Source organism: Ptychodera flava, chromosome 20 (genome assembly GCF_041260155.1).
Source record: "Ptychodera flava strain L36383 chromosome 20, AS_Pfla_20210202, whole genome shotgun sequence".
Classification (NCBI taxonomy): Eukaryota; Metazoa; Hemichordata; class Enteropneusta; family Ptychoderidae; genus Ptychodera; species Ptychodera flava.
In genome coordinates, this window is record NC_091947.1 from 23678682 (window position 1) to 23706071 (window position 27390).

At 37.3% G+C, this 27390-nt stretch overlaps 1 protein-coding gene across 2 annotated transcripts in view; it reads right to left on the minus strand.

Moving 5' to 3' along the window:
* Positions 1–2706: 2706 nt before the first annotated feature.
* LOC139120370 (peroxisome proliferator-activated receptor gamma coactivator 1-alpha-like) overlaps positions 2707–27390 on the minus strand; it is a 54972-nt gene continuing 30288 nt past the window's right edge. For both annotated transcript variants that reach the window (XM_070684719.1, XM_070684718.1), the window contains 11 exons: positions 26296–26565; positions 24183–24387; positions 18491–18982; positions 17237–17330; positions 13914–14014; positions 11295–12624; positions 10973–11018; positions 10136–10257; positions 9472–9530; positions 6980–7066; positions 2707–5306 (listed from right to left, as the gene is read on the minus strand). In XM_070684719.1, coding sequence (XP_070540820.1) covers positions 5200–5306; positions 6980–7066; positions 9472–9530; positions 10136–10257; positions 10973–11018; positions 11295–12624; positions 13914–14014; positions 17237–17330; positions 18491–18982; positions 24183–24387; positions 26296–26565 — 2913 coding nt within the window. In that variant the 3' untranslated portion in view covers positions 2707–5199. The remainder of the gene's footprint in view (positions 5307–6979; positions 7067–9471; positions 9531–10135; positions 10258–10972; positions 11019–11294; positions 12625–13913; positions 14015–17236; positions 17331–18490; positions 18983–24182; positions 24388–26295; positions 26566–27390) is intronic.

Below are 27390 nucleotides of genomic sequence, written 5' to 3' on the forward strand. Positions count from 1 at the left end.
TCTGACATATGAAATAATTTTACATGTAACATCCAGTGGCACTCAGGGATGTAGGAAATTTTGGTTACAGGTGGCAAAGATGAAAGTGTAGATGGTTACATGTAGTGTGGGAGCACATTAAGTTTGTGCAAAATGCCCTTTTTTTGACTAGACTAATAATTTTTAGAGCTGGCAATTAGCTACAGCCAGTAGTTTTTGCTGGTGCCAGCTATTTTCTATATCCCTGATGGTGGTATGAGCTGATGTAAAGATATTTCCAGAAAAAAGGGTCAGGCTTTGATCAGTGAGGACAAGCTCTGTGGCAACGTTTATACAATTTGTGGTCAGAGGTGCAGCTAACAAATTGATTTTGTATAAATAATACTGATTGCTGTTTACCCATGCCAAGAATGATCACATCACATCGTCACTCCAACAGCTGCTCTAATTTCCAGTCACTTACAGAATCCATTTCAAAACCCTGTTTATCACTTATAAAGCACCACATGATTAGTTTTTTTAAACTTTTGTACTTTTGCATAAAAAAAATTATACAGAAAGATGTTCTATTGTTATATAAAATAAAATCCCTTCTAACAAATGTTCACCAAATAGGGTCACAGGAAATTACATGCTTCCATGATACACTCCATCATGCACTTCCGACCTCATCACACAAAGTTATACCGTCTGAACTCTCCATTCCAGCAACAAACAACTCAGTGCACCTAAAACCAGACTTAAATCACACAGTGACAGTAGTACAGCACCCAGTGTGGTTAGTATCTTCAAGTTCAGACTCAAAACTAATGTATTCCACAGTCACTCCACACAGTTGGGAAACATCTATTGTTTTAACATGTGAAGTATCGGATTAGGAATTGTATGCGCATTATGGTTTGGCGTCAGTATTTCATACCCATTTTCGTTGTTTTTCTTTCAAACATTTGTTACCCAGAACCACTGATATTTACTCTAATATGTGAAGCCTGTGTCAACCATTTCAAAAACTGCACAATCCATTAGGTTTTGGAGAGATCGGTCATTTGGTTTTGTATTGATTTCTATAAAACAAAATGGCGGTTACGGTAGCTCGCCTGCATTCCGATGCAGTAATATGACATCAAATCGATTCCAGCAATCATTATCATTCAAGGCAAATAAATTACCAGGTCCAATAAACAGTAAAAACAAACACACAAAGAAACATAAGGTCACTGACAAAATCGGTAGTACAATCTTGAACCACTATATAAGTGGTGGTACCAGGTGTCCGAATGGGTAAGCGTACCCTGCTAGCATGCTACACCCGTCAAGATTGAACTAGTGTGACAAAGTTATTGTACGGTAATTCAGCTATCTGCTAAATTACTGTTCTGAGTCAAAGTCGGGAATAGTAAAAGCTGTTGTGACTTTACCAGTTACCTGATAATAAACTTTTAAGACAGGTATCACATGAAATGTGGTGTTTATTTTGGTGTGGGGTGGATTATATTCAAACCGAAATGAAGCCTTTACAATTACAAACAGATACATGTTATCAAACCATAAAGCGCATTGTAACAATAGGGACCCAGGCGTTTCCAAACCAGTGTGTTGAGGGACTGTGTGTATTCCAAAGATGCTTCTGTGGACGGCAAGTGTCATTGTGCATCTTCGAGACTGATAATGAGGGGGTTATATATTCTGTTAAGGTAGAATGTGCCTATGGGACAGATATTCAGACTAACTTTTACAATTCTTTTCTGATATACCACTTGTGAGGGTTCATTTTAAAGCTCTTGGTGTACGAAAACTTTTCACCGGCTAGTTTTTTGAAATTTGAAAATTTTATTTTTCTCTATAGGGTTATTAAAACAGGGATGGCAGCCATTTTGAATTTTAAATATTGGTAAGTCTTGGGTTGTTTCTCTAGTACCATAATTTGGACGGTGACCCCCAATTTTTATTCTTGATTTTGAAAGAGAATTGTTGAGAGATTCCTTAAGGAAAGTTTGAGCAAAAGTTTAAGGCTTTCACTTTAGAGTCACATACTACCTTAAACTAAAAATCATCAGCTTTTCTAAGCTATCCCTCCCTACTCTACAGGACATGTTGGTTACAATTTATGACGGAAAAGGCAAATCATGGTTCAGCACATGCATCATCATATCCATCAGATGCATGCAGATTTGATCAAACACTGGGTTCAGTAATCTCAAGACAAAAACCAGTCACAGGTGTATGGCCTGAACCACGGTCCCTCCACAAAACAAACGTGCATTAAAACTCCAATGGCACAAGCTGCATTGAATGTAATTTTACAAATACTGCCGAAAGACATGCAGATGAAATGTCATTTTGAAAGGACTATAAATTCAGAGATACTTTCAAAACCTTGATTTTGGAAAATAGCAAAGTTCAATGTTGCTTTGCAAATGAATTTTCATCACATACACAGTAAATGACTTTCCAGAAATTCCTACAAAGACTTGAAGAGGGTCGAGCTTTCAAGGGAAAACCATGACAGCAGCCTTGCTAATAACAAATTGAGTTTTATTAGTTGGGTCTGAAGAAATTTACTAAAAATGTTAAAGATCTAAAATTTGTGTTTGTAAACATTGATGTGTTTAAGAAACGCTTTAAACATTTTTGTTCAAGAACCTCTCATTAGTCTACAAAGGACGCATGCATCTCTGGAAAAAAATTGTGATCAAGAATTGAGATTATGAGAAACACAACCAGACATTTATAGCTTCATACAAATATTTATTACTTTCAGATTTTGACATTCTGGTGTCTGAGTGACAATGTAGCACATTACACTCGCTGCTGAAGACAAGAATGAAAATCTGCAGTTCAATAAAGTGTTCTGGTTACTCCAAAACAGAAGTACATGTGAAAGCTTGTAGGCAGCTCTAACTTTATACAGCTTTACTTTTCAACATCCTTGGTTTGGTAAATCAGTCAAAGCAACTACATGCAAGCACTGTGAATAATAATTTACACAGAATTTCATAATATTGCTTTGAGTTGGCTGTTGTAAACTGCACATGCATTCTGTAGTTTTTACCTTTGTCCTTAGAAGTAATCAAAATATGACATTGGGTCATGACTTTTGAAAGTTTTAGGAGAAACCCAGTTTTCAATCTGCTCAAAATTATGTTATTCATCAAGGTTAATTGCGGAGAGCAAGAGATATCGAAATGGAATTAGAAAAGTTTAATTAGTGATCAACTGAGATCTTTTACGATACCATCACCAGGTGTGCATTAGTGTCAGTTTAGGTCTCTGGAATCTTCAGAGAGAGATAAAGTTACAATGACCTTCATTCTCCCAAGGGGTTAAGGGTTAAAGTTCACCACCACTGGCTAAGGTCAAATGTAGTTGAAACGTAAGCGTTCCATTAACTCTCTGTCAAAACCATCCCCAACAAATTTATGGTGATGCTAGCTCATTAGATCTCTAAATATGGATGTTGATTTTTACAATATCCACATTAATTGTCAATCAACATATTGTAATGGGCAGGAAAACATGTTCAACAACTTGCTGAACCGAGCACTGACAACATGTTTGTGCAGTACTGGACATGCATGTCCACATTTTTTTTCATCTACGTAAAAAATAACCTTACATCCTGTTGTCTTACTTTTTGTCAAAATTGCAACTAAAAAGAAAAAATTGTTGTAGGGAAGCTAGCATTGCTTCTTTATAAAAGCTTTTTCTCCAAGACCAGATTTGCTATGATGCAATCACAGGCTTAACATCCATAAGCCATCACTTGCAGTTAACCACTTTTTTAGCAAATGTACTTTTGTCCTCTTAATTCTCGGAATCAACAGTTCCAGCTTGTTGGAACTTTAACGGAATTGTAACTGGGCTTTTCACAGCTTTAGCATTCATTAAAACACTGTGAGTACACACATTAATACCGATGCAATTTCAACATTTCCAGATTCATGAGAATTCTCTGCAGTCTGTACAAAAAATTTCACGGACAGGAGCCGGGAACAAAAATCTTTTCACAAGACTTTCTCTAAATTACAAGCAGATGATAAATGAGAAATAAATGCCTTTTCAAATCTACATTGTATGGCCCTGCCGTTCACAATGCCGCAAGTCGTGTCATGTACAGAGAAATGTACATAACAAACAAAAAACCTCTTTCTCCCAACTGGTTGTATAATTCACAATGGATGGGCATAATTCAATAGAGATGGGGCCTCACATGAAAATGGAAGTTTAGACAAGAACCTATAAATTCTATTAGATTAGATAAGTTGTGTGTTCAACAGCTTATCATGCTCCATAGGCGAGTGTTCATATTTTCTTGAAATGACAACATTTTACACAGTTAATGGTGGTTTTGAAGATTAATCTAGAATAAAGTTGACAGATATGTTTCTGGCAGGAAACACTGAATAATGATGAAGATAAACTTGCTCACAGACAAGCAATGCTCCTGGCTTACTGTGCGCTCTTTGGCAGAGACAGAAAAGAAAAGTACTTTTGGTGTACTATATAGATGCATCAACTACAACGTCCTCTCACAATACACCAGAACATCTGTACCTAAAAGCTTAGTTGATATATTACACATCAAAACATCACTGAGATATCAAAAACTGATGCTTCATCAGTTACAGTACCAGTATATAAATGAAAAGCTTTGGAGATGTGATATGTGGGCAAAACATAGTCAACAGTCTGGTCGGCAGACCTGCAAATTACTTCTTACCACATATCGGATACAAATGCCAGTGATAAGCGCAAAAACTAGCACTATTGTTCATCACCAAAGTCCTGAGGGAACTGGACTTGACAAAAATTGCATTGTGATTCAAGAAAATTATACTTTCCACACACAGATTTGTGTGTATAAAATATTCAAATTAAATTTGGTAGGAAATTTAAGTGAAGCACAATTTACATACACTTGGTATGTTTTCAAATAAAGGCCTGATACTCAAATCTTTTAGGAATCACTCTGAAAAAATACACTCAGACTTTTATTTACAGTCATTTCTGTCCTTGGTTGGTCCATCATTTTATGACCAACATGAAAAGAACAATCAATCAAGTGTCAAACCCTTGACATGCTATAAATATTTATCTTGCATAATTCTGTTTCAGCGTACTACCAGTAGATTTTGTGCTCCTTGCAGCATTAGATTTGTGGCAATGAAATTTCTAAGTGGAACAACTTTTTGTATTTAATATATCTGAAAGGGAATATAGCTATTTTTTCTTCTTCAATTTAGCTCGTGCTTGCTTCAGCAGCATGTCAAAGTCCAGGTTGCTGGCTGGATCATTCCCGTCAGCTTGTGAACCCTTGCCACTTCCATCTGCAAAAGATAAATTATATAGTAATCTATCAGACTTAACCTACTAATGATAGCAGTCTTTCTACTGTAACTACCATATTCACCCGAGTATAAGACCAACCCAAATTTCAGGGGAATTCTGAAATGCTATACATCCCTGACAAGACCTTGCCCTAGTTTAGCTCAAATAAGCGATTCAAAAATTGATGATAGTGTGACTTTAACAGTTCAAGATATTTGAAGTTGTGGCTGACTGACTGATGGATTTGAAAGCATCTCTTCCAGGCTGTATTTCACTGTGATTTCACCCATGCTAGTTGTACTGGTCTGTCGAGGTTGTTCAAAACCATTGTGTACTCTGTGTACATCTCGGATAGTTCTTATGGAAAGACTATTTGTTGCAAGGGGTGTGTAAACATCAGAAAGGTGAAGTGAATAACTATAGAGGGTAACATTATTTTTAAAGAATAAAGAAACTATTATAAATGTTAATATAATGCAATATTGATATTCATACGGTAGGATCACAAGGAAAAACATGTTTTTCGGATAATTTTGATTATGTAACCCTCTGTGGCCCCTGCTCCAATGCTGAACAGTCTTACTCATAATGGCCATATTTGGTTTCTATCTCCAATTTAAAGATGTTTTGCTTGCAATTTCATTCATTTGCAGCAATCTGATTTCATTCATTTGCAGCGACCTACTTTCAATTTCATTTATTTACAGTGATCTACTCAAAATTTCATTATTTACAATGATTTACTCAATTTCGTTGATTTGCAATGATCTACTCACAATTTCATTGATTTGCAGTGATCTAACTCACAAATTTCATTGATTTGCAGTGATCTAACTCGCAATTTCATTGATTTGCAACAATCTAACTAATTTCATTTATTTACAGCGATCTACTCACAAAGTCATGGATTTGCAGCCATCTGCTGAAAATTTCATGGATTTGCAACGATCTACTCACAATTTCATTGATTTGCAGTGATCTAACTCACAAATTTCATTGATTTGCAGTGATCTAACTCGCAATTTCATTGATTTGCAGCGATCTACTCAAAGTCATGGATTTGCAGCCATCTACTGAAAATTTCATGGATTTGCAACAATCTACTAGCAATTTCATTGATTTGCAGCGATCTACTCACAAAGTCATGGATTTGCAGCCATCTACTGAAAATTTCATTCATTTGCAACAATCTACAAGCAATTTCATTGATTTGCAGTGATTACTTTTTCCCTTTGTAACTTACAATTCTGGCTAGTCACAATCACTTATTTCACAGTTATATACTTTTTTCAACTGACAGTGACAATTTGATCTTGGAAAGGTTAGCTGCTTTTCTACGTGCAGTAAATGTATGTTCACAGCATGTTTGTCTGTACAGTGATGCCAATCAGCTGTAAACATGACTGTTTTGTTTTCATTGCTCTCCGTATTTAAGAATAATTTCAAGTTACAATTTCAAAACACAATCAAGTATTTTTGTCATCTTCTGACGTATAGATTTTTCAAAGTCATTGAAAATTGAAACAGAAATTGACAGAAAGCACAAGGTTGCTCGATTATGTGCCCCCTTTAATTATACCCCTGTTCCGTGTCACCCAACCTGGGGTAGAATAATCGAATGAATATGGTATATATGTAATTTCTAAATGGTGACACAAACACACATCCATACCTAAATCAGCATAGGCAGTTTTACAGAAATGCCGTCTTCCTCCAAAGCATAGGTCATAAGGTTGATCAACTGAATTAGAGTTCCCTTCTGAAACGGCAACAACATATTTCTATTATTTTTTGAGTGAGTTCATTGTAATTTCCTTGTTTGAAATCCATTCATATATCATTGATGACACGGAGGAAATCATAAGACATGTAATTTGCATGTAACTGAGAATTCATGCATGGCAACCAGAGTGCTTGGACAATCCTTGCGTTCAACAACCATGTGTACAGAAGTTTTTTTACACCATTTCACCTCCAATACGCTTTGGCTTTTAGAGTCTTTTTCACCAGAAAAATCAGCTTGGCTTAAAAGCAGAATCATCTCCTGCAGAAACACCCTAAACACAAAGCTGCAACAATTTATCTCCTTAGAAAGATGCAGTTTTGAAAGTCAGCTTGCAAGTCCAATGTTACTAAAATGAATTCTTTGATGATAAAATGGTATCTTTCAGAATCTCCAGATAGAATTGACAATGCATTGTGCATTGTCACATTTTCAGAGTCCACAGCCTACATGCATATACTTAAGCCCGGGGCGAAATGGACCGGGATCCGGATTAATGCCAAGTTTGGGTGGGCGTTTTGGGGCATGGCTCTGCATAATGAGTCTGTTGGTAACGGTTGCTATCGTTCGCATTATCTGCGTAATCTGTTTGCTCTCAACTCACGCTCTGACTATAAGCTTAGGTACAGCCTTTGCAATACGCGAAAGAAAAAAGAAAGAAGGAAAAAATATCAATTTCCTAAAAACAGGAGCGTGTTGAGTTGATGTACTGAAGTTTTGCTGAGTTGATTCACTGAAGTTCTGGGTCATCGTTCGAGAATGATTCTGCTACTGACCGCCATATCTACATACGGAATTGGCGCCGTACGTAGTACGCGTAGTGGAAATAATCATCAAGAAAAAACATTAAAAATAATCCGAAGCTGGTAATTTCGTATGTTGAAATCACGAATTACTGATCTAAACATTGACTGAGAAACACGGTCAGGAAAATGGTAGGAAACAGGTGAACGACGCGACGTCATGACCGATCGCTAAAATAGAAAAATAAGTTCACTACATCACGGAAGGATCGAGATTTCCATGAATCTCGCGTACCACGATATCTGTAAGCGATCGAGGTCGGCTGCTCGGTTGCTTTGTCCCTGGACAACTCATCACGATCACGAGTTATGTTTATTTTCGGAGCAATGGGATGAACCGGGGACTGGGTTCATAAATATCTTCGTAATTGAAGAAATTGAAGTCCAACCTTTGTCGAAATCATACGATGTAGTGCCAACTCAATGAACCGATCTCGGACACACGTATCAATAGGCCTAAGCCTTTCAAAGAAGATCGGGTGACGACGCGTCGACGCTCAATTGCTCAGCTTGAACTGACATTGACAAATACTGTTTTGATGTCTTACAAGCTTTGTTTAATTCTCATAGCAGAAGTCCAAACGTTACTAGGGCAACCGGTATGTCAAAACCTTACCAACCCTCCGAACATGACATGTCATTGTGAAAACACGTGTACATGTACAAACCATACGGCCGTTTTCAGGGCTAGCATTTATATCAAAAGCGACTGTAGCGTACCGGTACTTTCGGCCGTAGATTTGGGGGGGGGGGGGGGGGGGGGGGTGTTAAAAAAGTGGCTCTCTTTGACTGACTGTAATTAAATTGATCATGGAGGCTACCGCCATGCTTTAATATTTAGTTGTTTTCGATGTCATTGTAAACTATGGACTCTGCCTGCAGTTCTGTAAAATACAGTGTACGCACTTTTCGCAAGGATACATCGTACCGGTACTGACTCATCTCTTGCTAAGTCACGACCGAAAATGGCTCACTTTCGCGATGTCATTGCATCATAAACGCTTGTTAGTAAAATAGTTTATGACAACCACGAAGTTTTCATCCTGTGTGCACGCCAATATACATGTAACTCTGAGCGTACACATGGTTTATTTACATCGTAATTATTCTCGTATGCACAGCAAATGTTTGACCAGTTTACACCTTTGCGCGTCACTGCATGATTGACAATTGTTTGAATCGCGGAACGACTGTTCCCTTGGGGCCATTTCCTTTGTTACGAAAGCGATTTTCCCCCCAATCGTCGTAATTTTAAAAGGCTTTGTGAAACTTTGCGGATACCTGTATGGCCTACGTGTTTATGAAACAGTCTATGTTTATGGTATGCCAATAATGTTTGTTTGAGAATTGCTTCGGCTGATTTTCACGGAGCGGTCTACCTTGCTGTTGTCAGTTGTCACTCAAGCGCCATTATGAATTTTCGATGAGTTAGGGGTCTTTTATACCCCCACCGGGGTTTAAGCACTTCATGGACAGAAATCCTTCGTGTCCAGTCTTTTGTTACTATTGATGCAAAAAAGGTTTTGCTGACATTTTCACACAAGAACTGTTGAGAAATGCAAGAGAGCCAGAACTCACCGTCAATGCAAGCTATGGCATCACATTTGTACTTGAAAGTAATGAAAGCATAATTATCCCTGTTGAAGATAAAAGATGACGACCCCTACATTGAGTGAAACTGAAATGACAATGAACTTGTTCTAGCTTTATCTTCCATTTTGATACACATTTCAATGATTTGGTCTGAAAATGTCTATTAGTGCAAGATGCGGGGCAGATTAGTATTAATTTATGCAAATTATATTAATGAACATTGTTTCAGTATTGAAATTTTATGCTAATGATTCTTTATCAATGTGGAATATTCATCTGCCCCGAATTGTGCATTATATAGAACATGTAGCTATCTCTGCTGACAGCTCACACATCTGCTAAATTATTTTAACGAGAGTAAATTTCTATTTCAGCATGTCTTCCTTTTCAACCCTGAGCTGTGAACCAATCGTCTCTCTGTTGTTTCAGTTAGAACGATTTCAACAAAGGTACGGGATTACAATGGAAGGACAACATACATTTATCAGACAAGCCTACAAGACCCAACATAAAATTTACACACTTCTCTGAGACAACGTCTATTTATGACGCTTACAGCAGAGCCTTGTGGCTGCATCCTTTTAGCATTATTGCATTACAGGTTCTTTTCAAGTAGTTGTGGCACACACTTCAAATGTTCCATACTAACCCATAATCTCTGAAGTGAACGCTGACTTTTTCTATCTCCCCATACTTTGAAAATCTCTCACGCAGGTACGCTCTAGTTGTTCCCTCCTCAATTCTGCCAACATACACCACTCTGCGGTCCTCCTATTTTAAAATGAAACCCAGACAGCGATTAGTCCAAGTACTTCGTAAAGTCTCCCTACAGTGTCTTTTTTTATACAGATCAGCAATCAGTCCCAATACTTTACTGTAATATAAACATCAACTGATGGTCACTTTGGACACAGATTAATTTTTTCCATATGAATCACATGTACAATTGATATCTTCCATGGTGAGTACACAAAGTACAAGATACATAAGTAAGTATTGGAGTCTTACACCGTTCTCTATTTCACTGTAGCTTGCTGTTTTGTGACAAAGCTGGAGGAGTATTCTTGTAAAGAAAATACTGGCTAAAAAACCCTGAATGATTGGCAAAGTAAATCTATTGGTGATTTTTAGTGGCTAATACAATTCAATTGTTATATCAGACGGAAGTGCAGTGATGTTAAATCATGAAAACACACATTCTGAGAGCAAAGCAAATCTAAAATTTTCCTGGGGAATCAAACATCTAACCGTAACCCTGTCTACCCTATTCCCTCTAAATGGGTCCATCCACCCTATTGAAAGCAATGGGGATATACCAAAGTCTGGTAATGAGCGGGTGAACCTGGCCCCTAAAGGAAATAACTTTGAATACATCTAGTACTACCTTCTTTCTTTAAAATGCCTGTACATGCTTACAAAGATACACAGCAAGTATTTACAAGAAAAAATGTCTCCTGGCAAAGTTAAATTCAAAAGCATCCCTTACCCACTGTTCCTCCTGTTCTTTATCATGTCTGGTTTCATCAATTCTCCTGAAAAACAGTGAGAACATTAAATTTTTGTTTTAGTCTGCTTACCTCTGATAAAACAGACTCTTTTGCTTGTAAATGGTCAACCCCACAAATGTTCCAATTCACATCTCTCAAAAAAAGATTCTTACGACATGTGCAAGTGAAATATCAATATTCCATATTGGAATTCTCTGTGTCTGTCCATCTCTTGGCTGGGTGTCAAATTTTCCAACAAGAATGTTTTGATTTTGTGTTGAGGGGAAGATTAAAACCAACAATGGGAAGAGAATATCTTACCTTTTGCTTCTTGGAGGTGATTTATGATGCCTTGTCCTGTGAGGTGACATTGACCTGTGAGGTGACATTGACCTGTGAGGTGACCTTGACCTGTGAGGTGACCTTGACCTATATGGTGATCTTGATCTATATGGTGATCTCGACCTATATGGTGATCTTGATCTGTATGGTGATCTTGATCTGTGAGGTGATCTAGATCTGTAAGGTGATCGTGATCTGTAAGGTGATCTTGACCTGTATGGGGACCTAGAACTTGATCTGCTGTACGAGGAGTACCGACGGCGTCTGTGTCTTCTGCGATGCCGATGTCCACGTCCACGTCCACGTGATCTCGATCGTGATCTGGAGTATCTGTGATATGGGCTGTAAGACCTTGAACGTGACCTTGACCGTGAATGAGAACATGAATAAGAAGATCGTCTGTGACGCCATGATCTATCTCTAGAGTAAGATCTTGACAGGGACCGTGAACGAGATCGGGACAAACTACAGTAATGTCTCCTGTGTCTGCATCGTCTGCGAGTATATCGATAGCTGCTTGAATCAGAACTGATGGACCATGAACGTGAACGAGAACGAGAATACGAGGAGCTTGATCTTCGGCTACGATACCTCCTCCTCTTCCTGGGGCTCCTATCCTCAATTTTTATCATGGGTTTATCAATTACACTACTTTCCAAAGAGTTGGGCATCAACAGTTTACTTGTATAATACTCCGGTATTTTGTCAAAGTATCGCACAGTGACATGGGGGCGTTCAACTTCGGTTTCCGGTGGACCCTCCTGAATTTGTGGTGGACTATCCCATTCACTGAGTCCCACAACACCTGTATCCTGTCCAAAGTCGTTCTTCTGTTCTTCATGAGAAATAAACAGATTTTCCTCTTGTGATGAAGGAATGACTTTTCCTTTCTTTTTGATCTTGAACTTATTTCCGTACTTAGCGGCTGCCACACTGGACATTTCCCAGTCTTCATTGCCCGAGTTCAGCTTGTCACTGGATTCAAGTTTAGGATCAGGCTCTGGAAAAGTCTGGCAGTAATCATGGTCTATAATTAGCTCTTGATATGCATATGGAATTTCATTGTCAGAGATCAGACACTCCTTGGACTGTTTGCTGGCTGGGCTGCTGGATCGGCTGCTGGGTTGGCTACTGGGCCGACTGTTTGGCCTACTTCTGGCTTTCTTAGTCGGCAAGGCTAAAGGTTCTGTCAGTATTACAGATTTCCTCTTCACAGGCGTGATTTTCTTGGTAATTTCGGCAACATTCAGCGATGGCGGTGGTGTGGAAGTGGCACCAGGAATTGTTGGAGTGGTAGGTGGTGTTAGTACTGGAGAAGAACAAAGATTATGAGAAATTACTTTAGAAGTCATGTCCAAAGGGCAAATAATGTAATTTTCGTTACTGCATGTGTTCTAGATCTGTTGTGTAGATCAAACAATAATTTTCATTGCAAGCTTTCTGTTGAGCAGATCACATGATAATTTTTATTATTGCAAGTGTTCTGTTGTGTCAATCACACAGAAATTTTAATCATTGTGAGTTTTCCATTGAGTGTGTAGACCACTCATATTCTTAACAGTTGGCACACTTTAGAATCTGGCCACTGAGCTTGTTGTAGATGGCTCTTGAGCGTGTTCATTGTTTATTTGCAATGCTACAAGAACTTCTTGATATCAAAACTATAGTGTTAGAGCATACTCTGCATCATTGTTACATTTGGCGCTCAAATAAATTCAAGTATTGTTGAAGCTCCTTTACCTGTGAGTTTTGATGTAGTATCCACATGTTGTGTTTCTGATTGTAAATTAGTTTGTCCTTCGTCTAACATCATATTAAAACACCAAGTATTCAACTAAATGATATAGACCGCATCTGTGTAACATTTGTTGTTACTGCTGATCACTGAACTCTAGTCAGAATTATTTTGTTAAACAGTACATATTATGCATTATTGCTTGTGTTGGTATAGAATGTCCAGCCTTGGGGACATATTTGGACTCTCAAACATTAAAATATTTTTTTGGCCTACCACTGACTTGTGGAAGCTCATTTTGAGGGTTATAGACTGAATAGTATTCACCGGCTAAGTTTTGTGAAATTCGAATGTTATTTTAGTCCGTATAGATAACATGTGGATAGCGGCCATTTTGAATTTCAAATATCGGTAAATATCGGGTAATATGTTCTATCGTACCAAAATTTGCATGGTGACCCACAATTTTATGCTTGATCTTGAAAAAATAGTTGAAAGCTTTCTTGAGGAAAGTTTGAGCAAAAGTTTCAGGTCTTTCATTTTCGAGGAAGTTCACTACTTTGAGGCTAGGCTTTGTATTGGAATTATCATTTTCAGTAGAACAATCCATTATTTTAAAGCCTAATATTTTCATTTTGAAAGCAGGATTTTGCGAAAATCTTTCATTGGTATTAATCTGACCATGATTGTACCAATTGTCATGGTATATACCTTCCAAAATTTTACAGACACTATCATCACTGCTCAATTGCAAAAACATGACAGATCACATAAAACTCATCACCGAAAATGTTTGTTCAACATTTTCTTTTACATCAGAAGCATATTTGACTGTACTCACTTCCTGATATTTGATTACTTACAATGACTTTTCTGTAACTGCGGCTTTAACAACGGGTATTTTTGGGCAAAGCTGACAGGTTTCTTCTGCTCACTTTCTCCCTGGTTGTGCATACTAGCAGCCCTACACATGTGAAAACAAAATATTAAATAACAAGCAGTTGGAAAACTTGGCATTGATATTTAATTTACATATATTGTCAAAACTTTCTGAAATCAAAGACCTAACATCCACAGATATAACCCTATTGGTTATAGTGTTCACACCCCTATGAAAAAAATAGTGACAATGTCACTGGTCGCTCCCATATAGTTATCAAAACAAGCTAAAATCAAGCTAAAAGATTTTTTTATCACAAATAGAAACAATTCCCCAATAAAATAAAATTATACAAATTTCACCAGAATTTGATCAAATCTTACTGACGTCACCCGTAAAAACCTCTACACTAAGTTTCAACTCAATCGGACGTGTGGTTTCAGAGTTAAAAAAATTTTTGATCAAAAATGAAAAAAATAGCCAAAAAATGCAAATATGCAAATTTCACCACGATTTGCCCAGATTTGAGAAAGGTCACTCCTATGCACTTCCATACCAAGTTTCAAATCAATCAGACTTGTGGTTTCAGAGAAGAAGATTTTTTGACCAAAAATGGGAGAAAATTACAAAAAAATTCATGAAAAATAGCAAGTCCAAGATACTGACCCAAGATGTGCACAATCATTTCAGGTCAGCCCAAAGTACTTACATGCTAATTTTTCATCTAATCTGCTCAGTGGCTATTGAGATTTTCAATAAAATGTAAACTTGTAAACATATATACATATGGCTATGGGAGCTAACAAACGACCCAATGGTCGACAGAGCTCTGCTGTGCTATGAAGAGAGCAACGTTTTGTGACATATGTATTGATGAAGAAGGTTGAGATCTTTGATAGCTCATTTCAGGATGGCCTGACCTAAAATGGCAAAATTAGCTGCAAAAATACAAAATTGATGATTTCATCATAATTATGTATAAAATGTATACCAAATATCAAAGCTATCACATGAGTAACTTTTGAGAAACAAATATTTTGACCAAAAACGGCAAAAAACTGACCCAAAAATACAAAAATTGAAGATTTCATCAAATTTCACTATATCACACTAAGAGAACCCCCAGGAACCTGTATACCAAATATCAAAGGCATCAGACAAGTAGTTTTTGAGAAACACATTTTTTGACCAAAAATGGCAAAAATTGCACCAAAAATACAAAATTGCAGATTTCATCATATATTCTGTATATCATATTTAGTTATCTGTAGGAACCTGTATACCAAATATCAAAGCTGTCAGACGAGCGGTTTTGATGAAATAAATTTTTGACCAAAAATGACAAAAAAATTCCTTAAAAATACAGATTTGCTTATTTCATCACAATTTGAACAAATCCAAGTTGGGCTATCCCTAGGGACCTGTATACCAAATATCAAAGCTGTCAGACGAGCGGTTTTGATGAAATAAATTTTTGACCAAAAATGACAAAAAAATTCCTTAAAAATACAGATTGGCTTATTTCATTACAATTTGAACAAATCCAAGTTGGGCTATCCCTAGGGATCTGTATACCAAATATCAAAGCTGTCAGACGAGCGGTTTTGATGAAATAAATTTTTGACCAAAAATGACAAAAAAATTCCTTAAAAATACAGATTTGCTTATTCATCACAATTGAACAAATCCAAGTTGGGCTATCCCTAGGGACCTGTATACCAAATATCAAAGCTGTCTGACCAGCGGTTATGAAGAAGGAGATTTTTTACCAAAAACGCCTTTTTTGGCACTAATTTGCATATTTTTGGCAATGACAACTTCATTTGAACAAAATCTCATCTACAGCCCATCATCCATGTACACACCAAATATCAAGATGAAATGTGCAGCGGTTTTGGAGTTTTTGATGTTGACGGACAGACATACAGACATACAGACATACAGACATACAGACATACAGACATACAGACATACAGACATACATACATACAGACATTTTCCTAGCCTATAAGAATAGCTTCCATTGCCATATATACATATGGCTATGGGAGCTAAAAAATCAGAGTGAGAGAAATGGACAATGCACTACAATCTCATGAGAAAGCTGTGACCAGCCAAGAAACACTGCACTTGGCTGTTTATGTAACCCTAACAATCTGCAGTCTGGCATTTGGAGGTATTACTCCATCAGCTTGACCAAAGTCGTTCTGATATAGCCAGCTTTTACGCAGAATTCTGTATGGAATTCGGTCCCTACTATTCAGTTTCAAGTAAATTTGTTCTTTATTTACAAAACGATGTTTGAATTTTGAATTCAACTCATGAAAACAGCATGTGAAGATCACGTGATGCTAATGAACATGGTGTCTATTGGCATTACAGGTGCCACTGTCTAAGCAAGGGGTATACTTGACAAAGTAGATATGGGGAAGTAAGATATCATGAAAGGAGAGCAATATCTTATACATTAAAAGGTGACTTCATACATTATCTTTCCAATTTTTGACACACAGTAATGACCAAATGCCTTGAGAAAGGGGATTAAAATTTGCTAGCAAGAAAAGTCTGAATGGATTTCTGTAACAAAACATGAATGACTTCCTGTCTGTGATGATAAAAGAATCACCATTACTACTAGTTTGTATTGAAGACATGCCATGACGTTTGTCGAAACAATACATTTCAATATCATTGTGACATCACATAAGAGAAAATCAACTATTGTGTATGGACAATTAGTGCTTCAACCCATTACAAATTTCATATTCTAAAACTGTTTACATAAATGCTCTCAGAAGACAACTGCATCCAAGATTGCCAGGAAAATCAACTTATACTCAGTTAACAACTTTCACTGCTTAGCTAGCTTCCAAACATAGTTATACTGATTTTTCTCAGTGAAAAGCTCTGAGAGTACAGATATTAAGTACTTCCTGTTAGGGAAATAGGAACAATCAAGCAATGCTGCACAGACAACTGCAAAGGGCAGACATTATAAACATATACACACTCAAATAATCCTGGTATCCCTTTACCATTATGACTCATAAAATGTTACTTCATACAAAGTCGATCCGAGACAAAAACGTGACTAGAATTCAGAACTGGTACACAAACTAGAACATTTTGACACAATTTCCACAACCAATCAAAACTGTTTGACAGCATTTATGTAAACATTTTCATTTTTCATGCTATTACATTTAAAACAAACCCCCACCCTGTATCAATAGACATAGCTATAATAAATAGGCAGGCAACCTAATTAAATTGTTGAAAATGTCACGACAGATCTTCAAAACTTACTCTGGAGAGTCAGCTGGTGTTGGTGGTAAATTCAGATTATTCGCAGTCTCCTCAAACTGTTCGAGTAAACTATCAACATCTGTTGCCTCTATGCCTGCAACGGGGAAAAAATTTGAGCACATCTTTGAAAACACACCGTTCACTTTCTAGATGAAATGTGCATGCACAGTTTGTGTTTAACATTTCTATGCTCTCTGAACCATGTCACAATTGATTACGACCTTGCAGACATGTTCAAACAGAAGTAATAGATTACATAAAATCGGAAATAATACATTGTTTCTTTTGTTCATAGTCCTGACACATTCTATGAGATATGATCACTTGCCTACACAAAAATATTTGCACAATGCCTGGTTACCACGTTTTCTCCAAGCTTAATGCACTGAAGTAATGTATTCCAAGTGTACAGCAATATATCTATGTGGACTTTTAACATTTTACAGCCTATATATGGACAATTATTTCTCCCTTAATACTGCTTTCACTTTACTGCTATTGATGACAAACTGGTGTTAATTTAGAATGTGAGAAATTCCTCTTCCATTATTTGGTACACTTACAAAGGACATGTTACAAGCACCTTTATTTACTGTGTCATGCCTTAAGCTCTCTCAGATCACTGATGGTTATTTCAAATTTTACGCACTATCATCCACTTTTTCCAAAACAAGACTACTATTAGCACTTGCATTTCCACAAAAAAACCTTGGCAACTCTTATTGAACGGCAGGTATTAGCACTAGCATCACAGGAATATTTTATTTCCGTGTGTAAAGCTTTGAGCAAAAATTTAAGAATCGTCCATGCATTTTTCCTTGTAATCGTCCAAATAAAATGAGTGATGAAATCATCCAATCCATTTTACTATAAAAGATGTAAAAGCTGGAGGATGGTTTTAGTAAACGTTTTGTAATTGTTGCATTTTTGCATAAGTTCCATACTTTTCATAGCATTCTCCCTGCCTACACTACTCATATGGAGAGAATCTGCAGACCTGTGGGTCCGAAGTTGTTTTTGTGTGTCAGATGTTGCCGCAAAGTAATTCAAGTTTAAGACTAAATGGGTAAATTTGGAAAAAAGTACCAAACCTTATCTAGTAATTCGCAAAAAATTCGGAAAAAAAGTACCAAACCTTATCTAGTAATTCGCAAATATACAGCTGTACCCCAACACAAAATCTTTTTAAGTAAGCCCTGTAAATGTTAGTGTCCTGCACATTGTAAGGTAAAAGCACACAAATGGAAAGCCTACTGATTTCTGTGTGTGTTTGTTCGATGTTCCCAGACTCTTCTTCCACTATCTCCCCCTCCTCTGGTTCCTCAGTGAAATCTCCATCGACAGCATTGTCATCAGACATGGTATGCTGCGCAGGCCTCCTGAGCTGTACATCATCATCAATTTCAACAACTTCAACATAATCGTCTTCATCATTCTCATCACTTTCGCCTGTCCCCCCACCCTCATCTTTCCGTTCATCCTCCCTTTCATCCTCAGAGTCGCTCAACACAACCACCTCAGTTTCACGACCCTTCGCGACCTCCTCTAGCTTCTTGTTCAATAATGCCCCTAGCAGAAGCCCCTTTTTCTGCGAGGGTGGTGTGCACACCCCGCTGCACAGATGTCCCGTTCCAGTACACTGTATCTCCTTGGCAAAGTCCTCAATAGGAACGTCTCTATTGACCAGCATTCTCTCCAAAGTACTGACCCCAGTACTACCTTGACCAAACTTCTTGATTGGAAGGTCTGCAACATAACCACAACAGCATACATGTATTAGATTAATGATGTAATAATCATATTTTTATGCTTTCTGCTCTACAGGGATATTGTTTCATTCTGGTTTGTTGAAACATACATTACCTCGCATACAAATCACGGTGTGTTTAACAGGCAATGTTATTATGAATAGACAAATTCTATTCTGGACAAAACATCAATTGTCAATGAGAACATTGGATATGACATACATTTAGAACTTTTTGAAACATAGGACACTAAGTGCTTGACATAGTTTGAGCAGAACAGGAAACTAATTTAACACACACAACTAAACATGGGGCCCGGGGGCACCGACGTCCTTTGTGCCTCCTTACTGTTTATTATTTGCCATAAATGTGAAATTTGGCAAAAAGTCAAAATGTTTGGACATAAATGAAAGTTAATCAGTGAATCAAGAATGAGAGATGGAACTCAATAGGATCAACAATATCTAAAACAGGAAACGGTGAACTTATATGATACAGAAGGGGAGAAAAAAACCAAATTACTTAAACTGGCGTCTCTGAAGGGCGTGCGTGTGTTCCAACAGAGAAGAACGTGAATCGCAGGGTCTCTGCCAGACTAGGTGATAGGTACAAAATATTATGTTATTCACCATAGTTATGCAACATAGCTTGCATTTTGTTCACAGTAGAACTGAGTTTTACATGCAAGATAACTTTCTCATAACTGTAAATTCTGGCTTGTGGCAGCTCAAACATCGCAATACTACATTTTTTGATATGATATGGAGTGACTTGCACACATATGCAATATGCAGTGACAGTCGATATATTCATAGTAAGAGTCTACTACATTCAAGCATAGTGATGTTGACAACTACATGCATGCCAGTGCACGATTTCAAAGTAGCCAGGAGGAAATTCTAATGGTCTTTTAGTGGAAATATAGGTATTAAACGACAGTGAAACAAACAACATTAGTTATCGTGACCTTGCTAAAGTGCAATCTCGGATCATGTATGATCTGATGATCATGCCAAATTACCATGTCGGATTATGCCGTGATTCTGAAGTGCGCGTAAATCGGTCAACAAAAGCAGACATAGACTCTCGCCAGTCGCTTGTACTGCTTGGTCTCGCGTAGCTTTCGGTACCGTATTTATACAAGCTCGTGCCTTCGGCACTCGACCTTGCGCCTTCGGCGCTCGATCGCCTACGTTGGATTACTACCGCAAGTGACTCCGGATCCGGTCAAAAGAAGGCACGAGGACTGTCGACAGTCGAAAGCACACACTGTCTTCAACAATGATGTCAAAATCAATGCACAACTGTCGAAATTACCCAAAATAAGCGACAGAAAACTTAAGTTATCGCTGTGTCGAAAGGACAGTACATCAACATAAAACGACGCTAGTTTGTTATGACATGGAGGTAGAAGGACAGAGCGAATTCCCTCGCTCTCACCCAGCTATTACTAACGGGCCGCCGGTGGGATTGCCTCGCTAAAGCAATGGATTCGCCGGTAACGAAGGAGCGTTTCGTGCCAAAAAAATACATGACAGCAACAAAAATACAATCACTGTGAACTTCATATTTACAAAATATCATCAAATAAACGCTAAAAGCTTCAAAACGTCAAAATTCGCACAAGACCGAGAAACAAGACAGCGTCGGTTTGATTTTTCAAAGTCCTTGCCAGGAGCTGGTCCTTGCAAAACAACGCTAACTTGTTATATGCGCATGCGCATATTAAGGGGAGACCCATTTGATTTCAGGGGGGTATGCAGGAAGTGGTATGGGAACTTTTTTTGTCAGAGAGACAGCATTTTTTATTTCAACTGTCACACCTGCATCAATTTTTTTTATCAAATGGAGTAGCAGTGCAATTTTTCAAATTTAAGCCAGTGTTTCACATATCACAGGATGGTTTTATATATTCATTTTACATTCCAACGAATGAAAACAAAATGGAAAGTCTAGTATATATACAACTTTAAATTATAGAATACTCTTTTTGGCAAATCAACAGTGATCAGTACTATACCTGCTTTTCTTTATAACAGTCAATTCCTTTTAAGTTCTCAGGGGAGATGTTATCTTTTGTGGTCAGAGAAACAAGGCTCACACATTGTATTTCATTATATTTGTTGTTCCTCAATTTTTCTTTGACAACTTGTAATCTTTCTAACATATTTATGTTGAGAGAATAATATATGGTTTTTACACTAGTTTATTGACTCCTGTCTTGTGTTTTAAATTTTCACAATGTACAGAAGTCAAATAGTCCCATCTAGATATTGCCTGTACCATTGAGATATTGCAACAGAAATCCTGAAACATGATTTCTGGGTCAGAAAAGGGAAGGAAAACATCGAGTGCACTGAGATGTAAAGTAGTCAATGCTTATATCATAAGTGCTGGGAAAAAAACACATGAGAATTGCTTGTGGTAAAAACATTTGTGCTGCCTATGGCAGCATGCTAGCAAAGAACACATGAGAATAAAGTTTCCAAAATTTTGCTCATTTCAACTGCATAATGACAATTCCTTTTTTATTTCTGTCTGTTATGAGAATTTTTTTTCTCAAGCCATTACAGGCTTATTTTTTTCTTTTATTTCACCTGGTGACAATTTTTTTTCCTCAAAATCCTCCATACCCCCCCCCCCCAGAAATCAAGTGTTCTCCCTTAAGTGAGTCCCTGACCTATGCGGACCAGTGGATCCTCAGTAGAACTGATATGCCTGCCGGTACCATCATTCTTCAGTCGATCAAACGCGCCTTTCGTACCAAATAATACACGACAGCCGCAAAAGTGCATCACTGTCAACTTCATAACTATAGAACATATTGAAAGACACAGTGAAACGTTCAAAAAGTAAAAACTGTGCCGAGACCGAGAAACAAGATGGCGTCCGATTCGATTCTTCAACTCAGATTTTGTCCTAGAGTTGTGCGCATGCGCAGACGGTAGCTTTAACGAAAGCGAGTCAAACTCAAGTAAATATAAAATAAAAATGGATAAAAATATTGTTTAAAAATAATACAAGGCATGTATCACCAAATTTTGAACATTTCTGACGGCATTTCAACTATACGAACACCCATGCCAAATATCACAATAATCAAATCAGTGGTTTTGAGGACAAATTGAAAATAGTGGTTTTTACAAAAAAGTAAACAAGTGACTTTCAAATGATTCAATCAAAAAAAGAAAAAAGACCGTTTGAGATGTATGCCCAAGTGACCATCCAGACCAAATTCAGAAAAAGTTACTGAAGGGTTTCTGAGATACCTGCGTCCACAGCATACGGCCCACTGTATGCAACAACAGAGGCCGCGTCATCACATTAGTACTTTGGGCCTTTGGCCCAAAGGACTAAAAATTGGAAAATACCTCAAAACTTGTGGCAAAGAAGCTTTAAATGCAAAAATTTTATATAAAGTGTTTCCACAGTTTAGTCAAATATGGAAACATTTGATAAAGAGCTATATTTAGCTCTGAGATAGATCTTCATATCACAGAACACTGCAACATGGTTTGAACAAAATGAAAGATTTTTGCTTGGAGTTGGTAAAAGCACCACATTAAAACAGTGTATGATCAATATTAAAATCATCTTTATGTACCAAAATGAGTAATTTGTGTTTGTCTCACGGTTTCTCCTACCTGAAAAAAAAATTGTCATGGACAAGAAAGTTCATTGCAGTTTAAGTGACTACATCATTAACAACACTTGTTGGTAGCAAGTTCTCTTCATATCTCGAACATGAAAACATTTTCCTTATACACGTTTGATACAATTATATAAATTCTTATGTTTTGACTTCATCCATTCATTTATTCTCTAACAGTCAAACTTCTCCTACATGCTAAAATTCATGTAAGAACTGGCTCAAAGGCATATTCAGTATTTCAAAAATGCTTTCATAAAATGTGTGCACAAACCTACATTTTTAGCTCTATTGAGACTGAAAATTTATAGGTAAAGTATTAATATGAATGTGTTCAGTCATGTACTAGTGATGTCATCACTGAATGGGGTCAAAGGCCAATAAAAATCTATAACATGAAAACAGGCCAGGTCAAAAGATCCATCAATAAAACAGAGTACCCTGGCAAACAATGATGAAGCAGTGACTCCCTTCCACAGTACACTAACTTCTAAGTAAGCTAGTGAGGATGAAAAGATTCATGACACGCAAACACTACAGATTTCAGTGTACATTCAAAATGCATTTTGAATGTCAAGTATCAGGATCAAGGTTGGCATACTTCAACAAGGCACCTCTACAATCCTGGTGGCGGTGACATTGATGATAAGGGAAGCTGGTCTGATATGTCCAGAGAAGACTGCCATTCCCTGACAGAATGCGCATCTCCAACATTTTTTCTGAATCTTTGAACAAAATTATGACATTTGTGGTGATATCAACACCTTCCAAATTGGTACAAAGGGAGTATCTAAACCAAAATACAAATGTTAACAATGTGTAGAGGCCTTTCACACAACACAAGCTTGGTAAAAATTTCCAAAATGTTGCATTGTTTTACCATATGGACAGTGCCTGGTCTGTTTGAAGTGCAGGCTGCTGCACTCTTACATGCATCAATAACTAATTTAATCATGGTGCTTTCCCTATAACTATTCACATGTTAGTGTAACATCTTGTCAGCTATAAACCTTTCTCAATCTGCATTGGTCTGTGCCAGATTAAGCAGATTTACAGCACCAACACCTGGAATCCACTGAATATGATTAACAATTTTTAATCCTCATATTGTTAAAGACATAAAATGTCCAAAATTTTATTGCTGTTTTCTTTCCCATGAATCATGTCAGAGTACTCAGACTACAGCCTTGGATTAGCAAACCTGATAGCCTTTTGACCCCCGGGCTTTTGTGCTACCATGGTGTGATATCTGCAATTTCAAAAGGATGACTGAAGTCCAAAAACAATCGAGCACCACCTAGTACCATGCAGTTTATTGGCATACTTATTGGCAAAATTTTCCATAATTCTTACAAATATAAGTAATCAGTATGTATGTGTGTGTATGTGTGTGTGTGTGTGTGTGTGTGTGTGTGTGTGTAGGGGTGGGGAGAAATACTTTTAAATCTTCACTCCTGTATTTCTAGATTGTCCAAAGTCTGGAATTATTTATTGAAAAAAGTCATTCTTCTTTGCCATTTTCTCATGGGTTATGAAAATGCATATTTACCATAAAAGTTGGTCTTTTTGGCTTGCTGGTCCTTCATGCTTGCATCGGCGTGTTCTGCTCTTTGTATGTTAATGAGTTGTGATTGAACAGGTGAACTGAAGTCGATGTGAATACTGTTTACCAGGTTCCTAAGAGAAGTGACAGGGTTTTGCTTGAGATCAATTCCACCGCCATCCTGAAGTGGTTTGCTTTTCAAATCATCTTCCTGCAAGATTCAGATCAAGTAAACGTTACTTTATGAGAAAAGAACAAAAAGGTTGCCTGTAAAAGAATCTATTTACAGGATTTGTACGCAGTGAGAAAACCCTTCACAGCAGTACCGGGGTACATGTTTTTCATATCATTTAACCCAAGTCCTGTCAGACAGTATTCACTTCCCCATGTGTGGAGTCACAGGAAAAAGCATTACTGGGCAAAATCTATAGTTACGTATTTTCACATACTCACAATACAAGTCTGGTAATGTGGTAGCATTGGTCCCAAAATCATATTTAGAATATGTAGGTATTCAGGGGCCTTCAAATATTCATGATTTTTGTTAAAGTGCAGCATGTGGAACAACTTGACCTGATGGTGACACATGAACTTGGCAGGATTAGGGTCAATTAAGCAATAAATGACACCATAGGACTGAAACACCACAAGATTTGACCAGTTCAAGACATATACACGGTATGTACAAGCCATAATGATGAGAATATTAGGTAGAGTAAACTGGTCAAAACAGAGTGGTAAACCAGCTCCTGAGGTGATTTATTGCTATTATATCATAAGTGTATTGAAATTCTGGTGTGACACGTTAAAAGGAATCTCTAAGAGAAAAATCCGATTTTTCTCTGAGAGCTCACACATGTTTCAACTGTGCTACATTTTCCAATGTTGCATGTTTGTTTTTCACATCTCAACAAATCAGAAAGTTGTATTAGCACCATCAATATACTGGTATGATATAAATGCATGTATTGTTCTTTGCATGCACTAGTTGTACTTTTGCGAGTCTTTTTAACCACTGAATTTTCATTTGATTGAAATAATTTGCTTTCTCTGCAGGGCCATCTGGGATTATGCATCTTCGACCAGTTTCTGCTTTAACTTCACCCTGCTACAATACCAGCTTGTTTACCCATTGTGCCTTTACCCATCATGCCATTGAAGTGCTATTTTTATATCAAGGAGCAGCATCTGATTTTAACAGATGTATCTAACACATTCAAAACTGGTTAGTTGGTCAGAAAGCCACATAAAAAGCCAGACATAGTACGCGCTAATAGTGACAGAAGCACATTGCCATTCACATGAGAGTTTCTTACTAGTCTATGTGATATTTACGACTGCTATCTCTCATGAATGGGTAATATTGTGAATTACATTGCCATATTGAAAATCTACAGAACAAATGAAGTCCTGACCCCTCCCGTACAGTTTCTTGAATTTGTGCACTATTAAAGCAGGGCATATGAGAAGTATTATCAGTCTATATCTTCCTACATCTTATCAAAAAGACTGTCATTTATATTATGATAACTTAACAATTGGATGATAACATTGTAGTTGACAAATGAATTATGTCCCAGCTTAAACTTATTTGTTGAGTAATTAGACTAGATTAGACTTGCTATGTCCTAGCTTGAATTGATTTTCAGTGACACTATGTTGATAACACATGCAAATGCAACCAACAAGTCAATACTTACAGTACAGGCTGAGACTGAATGCAAAGCCCAGATGGGCACACCTTGGGCACACATGGATGCATTCTCCAAGTGTATATGCTAACTGAGAACATATTCTGGAAAATTTCTGTAAGAGTCTCTGGAATTTTCAGTGACTTTCAACACAGGAACCCTGATGTCATAAATGAATATATCCTCCAGAAGGACCATGTACTGCACAGGGTTAAAATTTCTTGGTTTTGTGTTTAGGATGTTTAGTTTGTTGTTTTTTGGTTGTTTTGTTGTTTTGTTTGTTTTTTGGTTTTTTTTGGGGGGGGGGGTTCAAGTGACAATTTGTCATTTGATTTTGATGCTGCCTATTTTTGTTTTAATATGGGATGGGAAGGGCTTTGAGGTCAAACACAATGAGTTTTATTTGCAGTGCATGTTTATATTTTTACCTCTTTCAGTTTTTCATTCTTTTCTTCATCTTCACTTTTGTCGTCACTATCTTTCATGTCCTCTTCCTGATCAGTTTTCTCCTTGACACATTGTCCATCTCCACCATCCATTTCCTGAACATCACTCTCAGTGTGTTCTGAATCTTTACTCTCTTTGGCGTCCACTTTTTGGGAGATTTCCATTTTGGAATCAATTCTGACTAACTCCTGGAAGAATGGATCATCAGGATCCAATCTTTGCAGCCACTCCGTGGAATTCATGAGGGAATACTGGATTTGTTCAGAGAGGAGAAACAAGTGTTAATATGACAGAAAAATAAGTTTTGTCCAACATTGGTTTGTAGTGTTCTCCATACAATGCCAAAATAGCAAAAACTTTGGACAAAAGTTTTATGGTTTGATATCAGGATAAATTTGATATATCCTGAATATTTTGGTGAAGGAGAACACTACTTGTCAGATGGTTACCAATACATCATAAACCCACTCAAAAATGGAAAAAGATATTCCATGTCCAAATTGCTCACGCTCACAACCTGGTACTGACTGTCTGTACAGAGGCTGTTCATTTCTCTGTGGAGTACCATATAACATGTAAATAGGTAAATTCACAGATGGAGAAACGTCAAAGTTTTGAAAATTTGGTAATTTTCTGACAACAATGGGCTTACTTCTCAAGAATTAAATAAACTACACTCACTGTTACATATACTGTTTTGCATCAAGAATTCATTTGGTTTGATGATTTCATAAAACAATGAACAATTGCCTTCTGAACGCGATCAATGAAATGAACAATCTCTGTAATGAAAATAGGTCTTCTTGAATGTTCCCTCTCAATGTTAAGGATTCTCTCAAGATTGTCAGAGCTATTTCATATTCAGGAGATTGGGGACCCAAAAGAAAAATACTTGACACGTTGACTTATCTAGACATACACTCCCAAACCCAGAATGTAGCAAAATACACTCATAGGCCTTTATTGATACCTTTGTATAAAGTTCAACGATTTGAGATGGGAAATTTTTCTTTCAGGGCCACACTCTTTCTCTTGTAGAATCCTCCAGTCTGTACCACCCTCACTTACAAAATTAT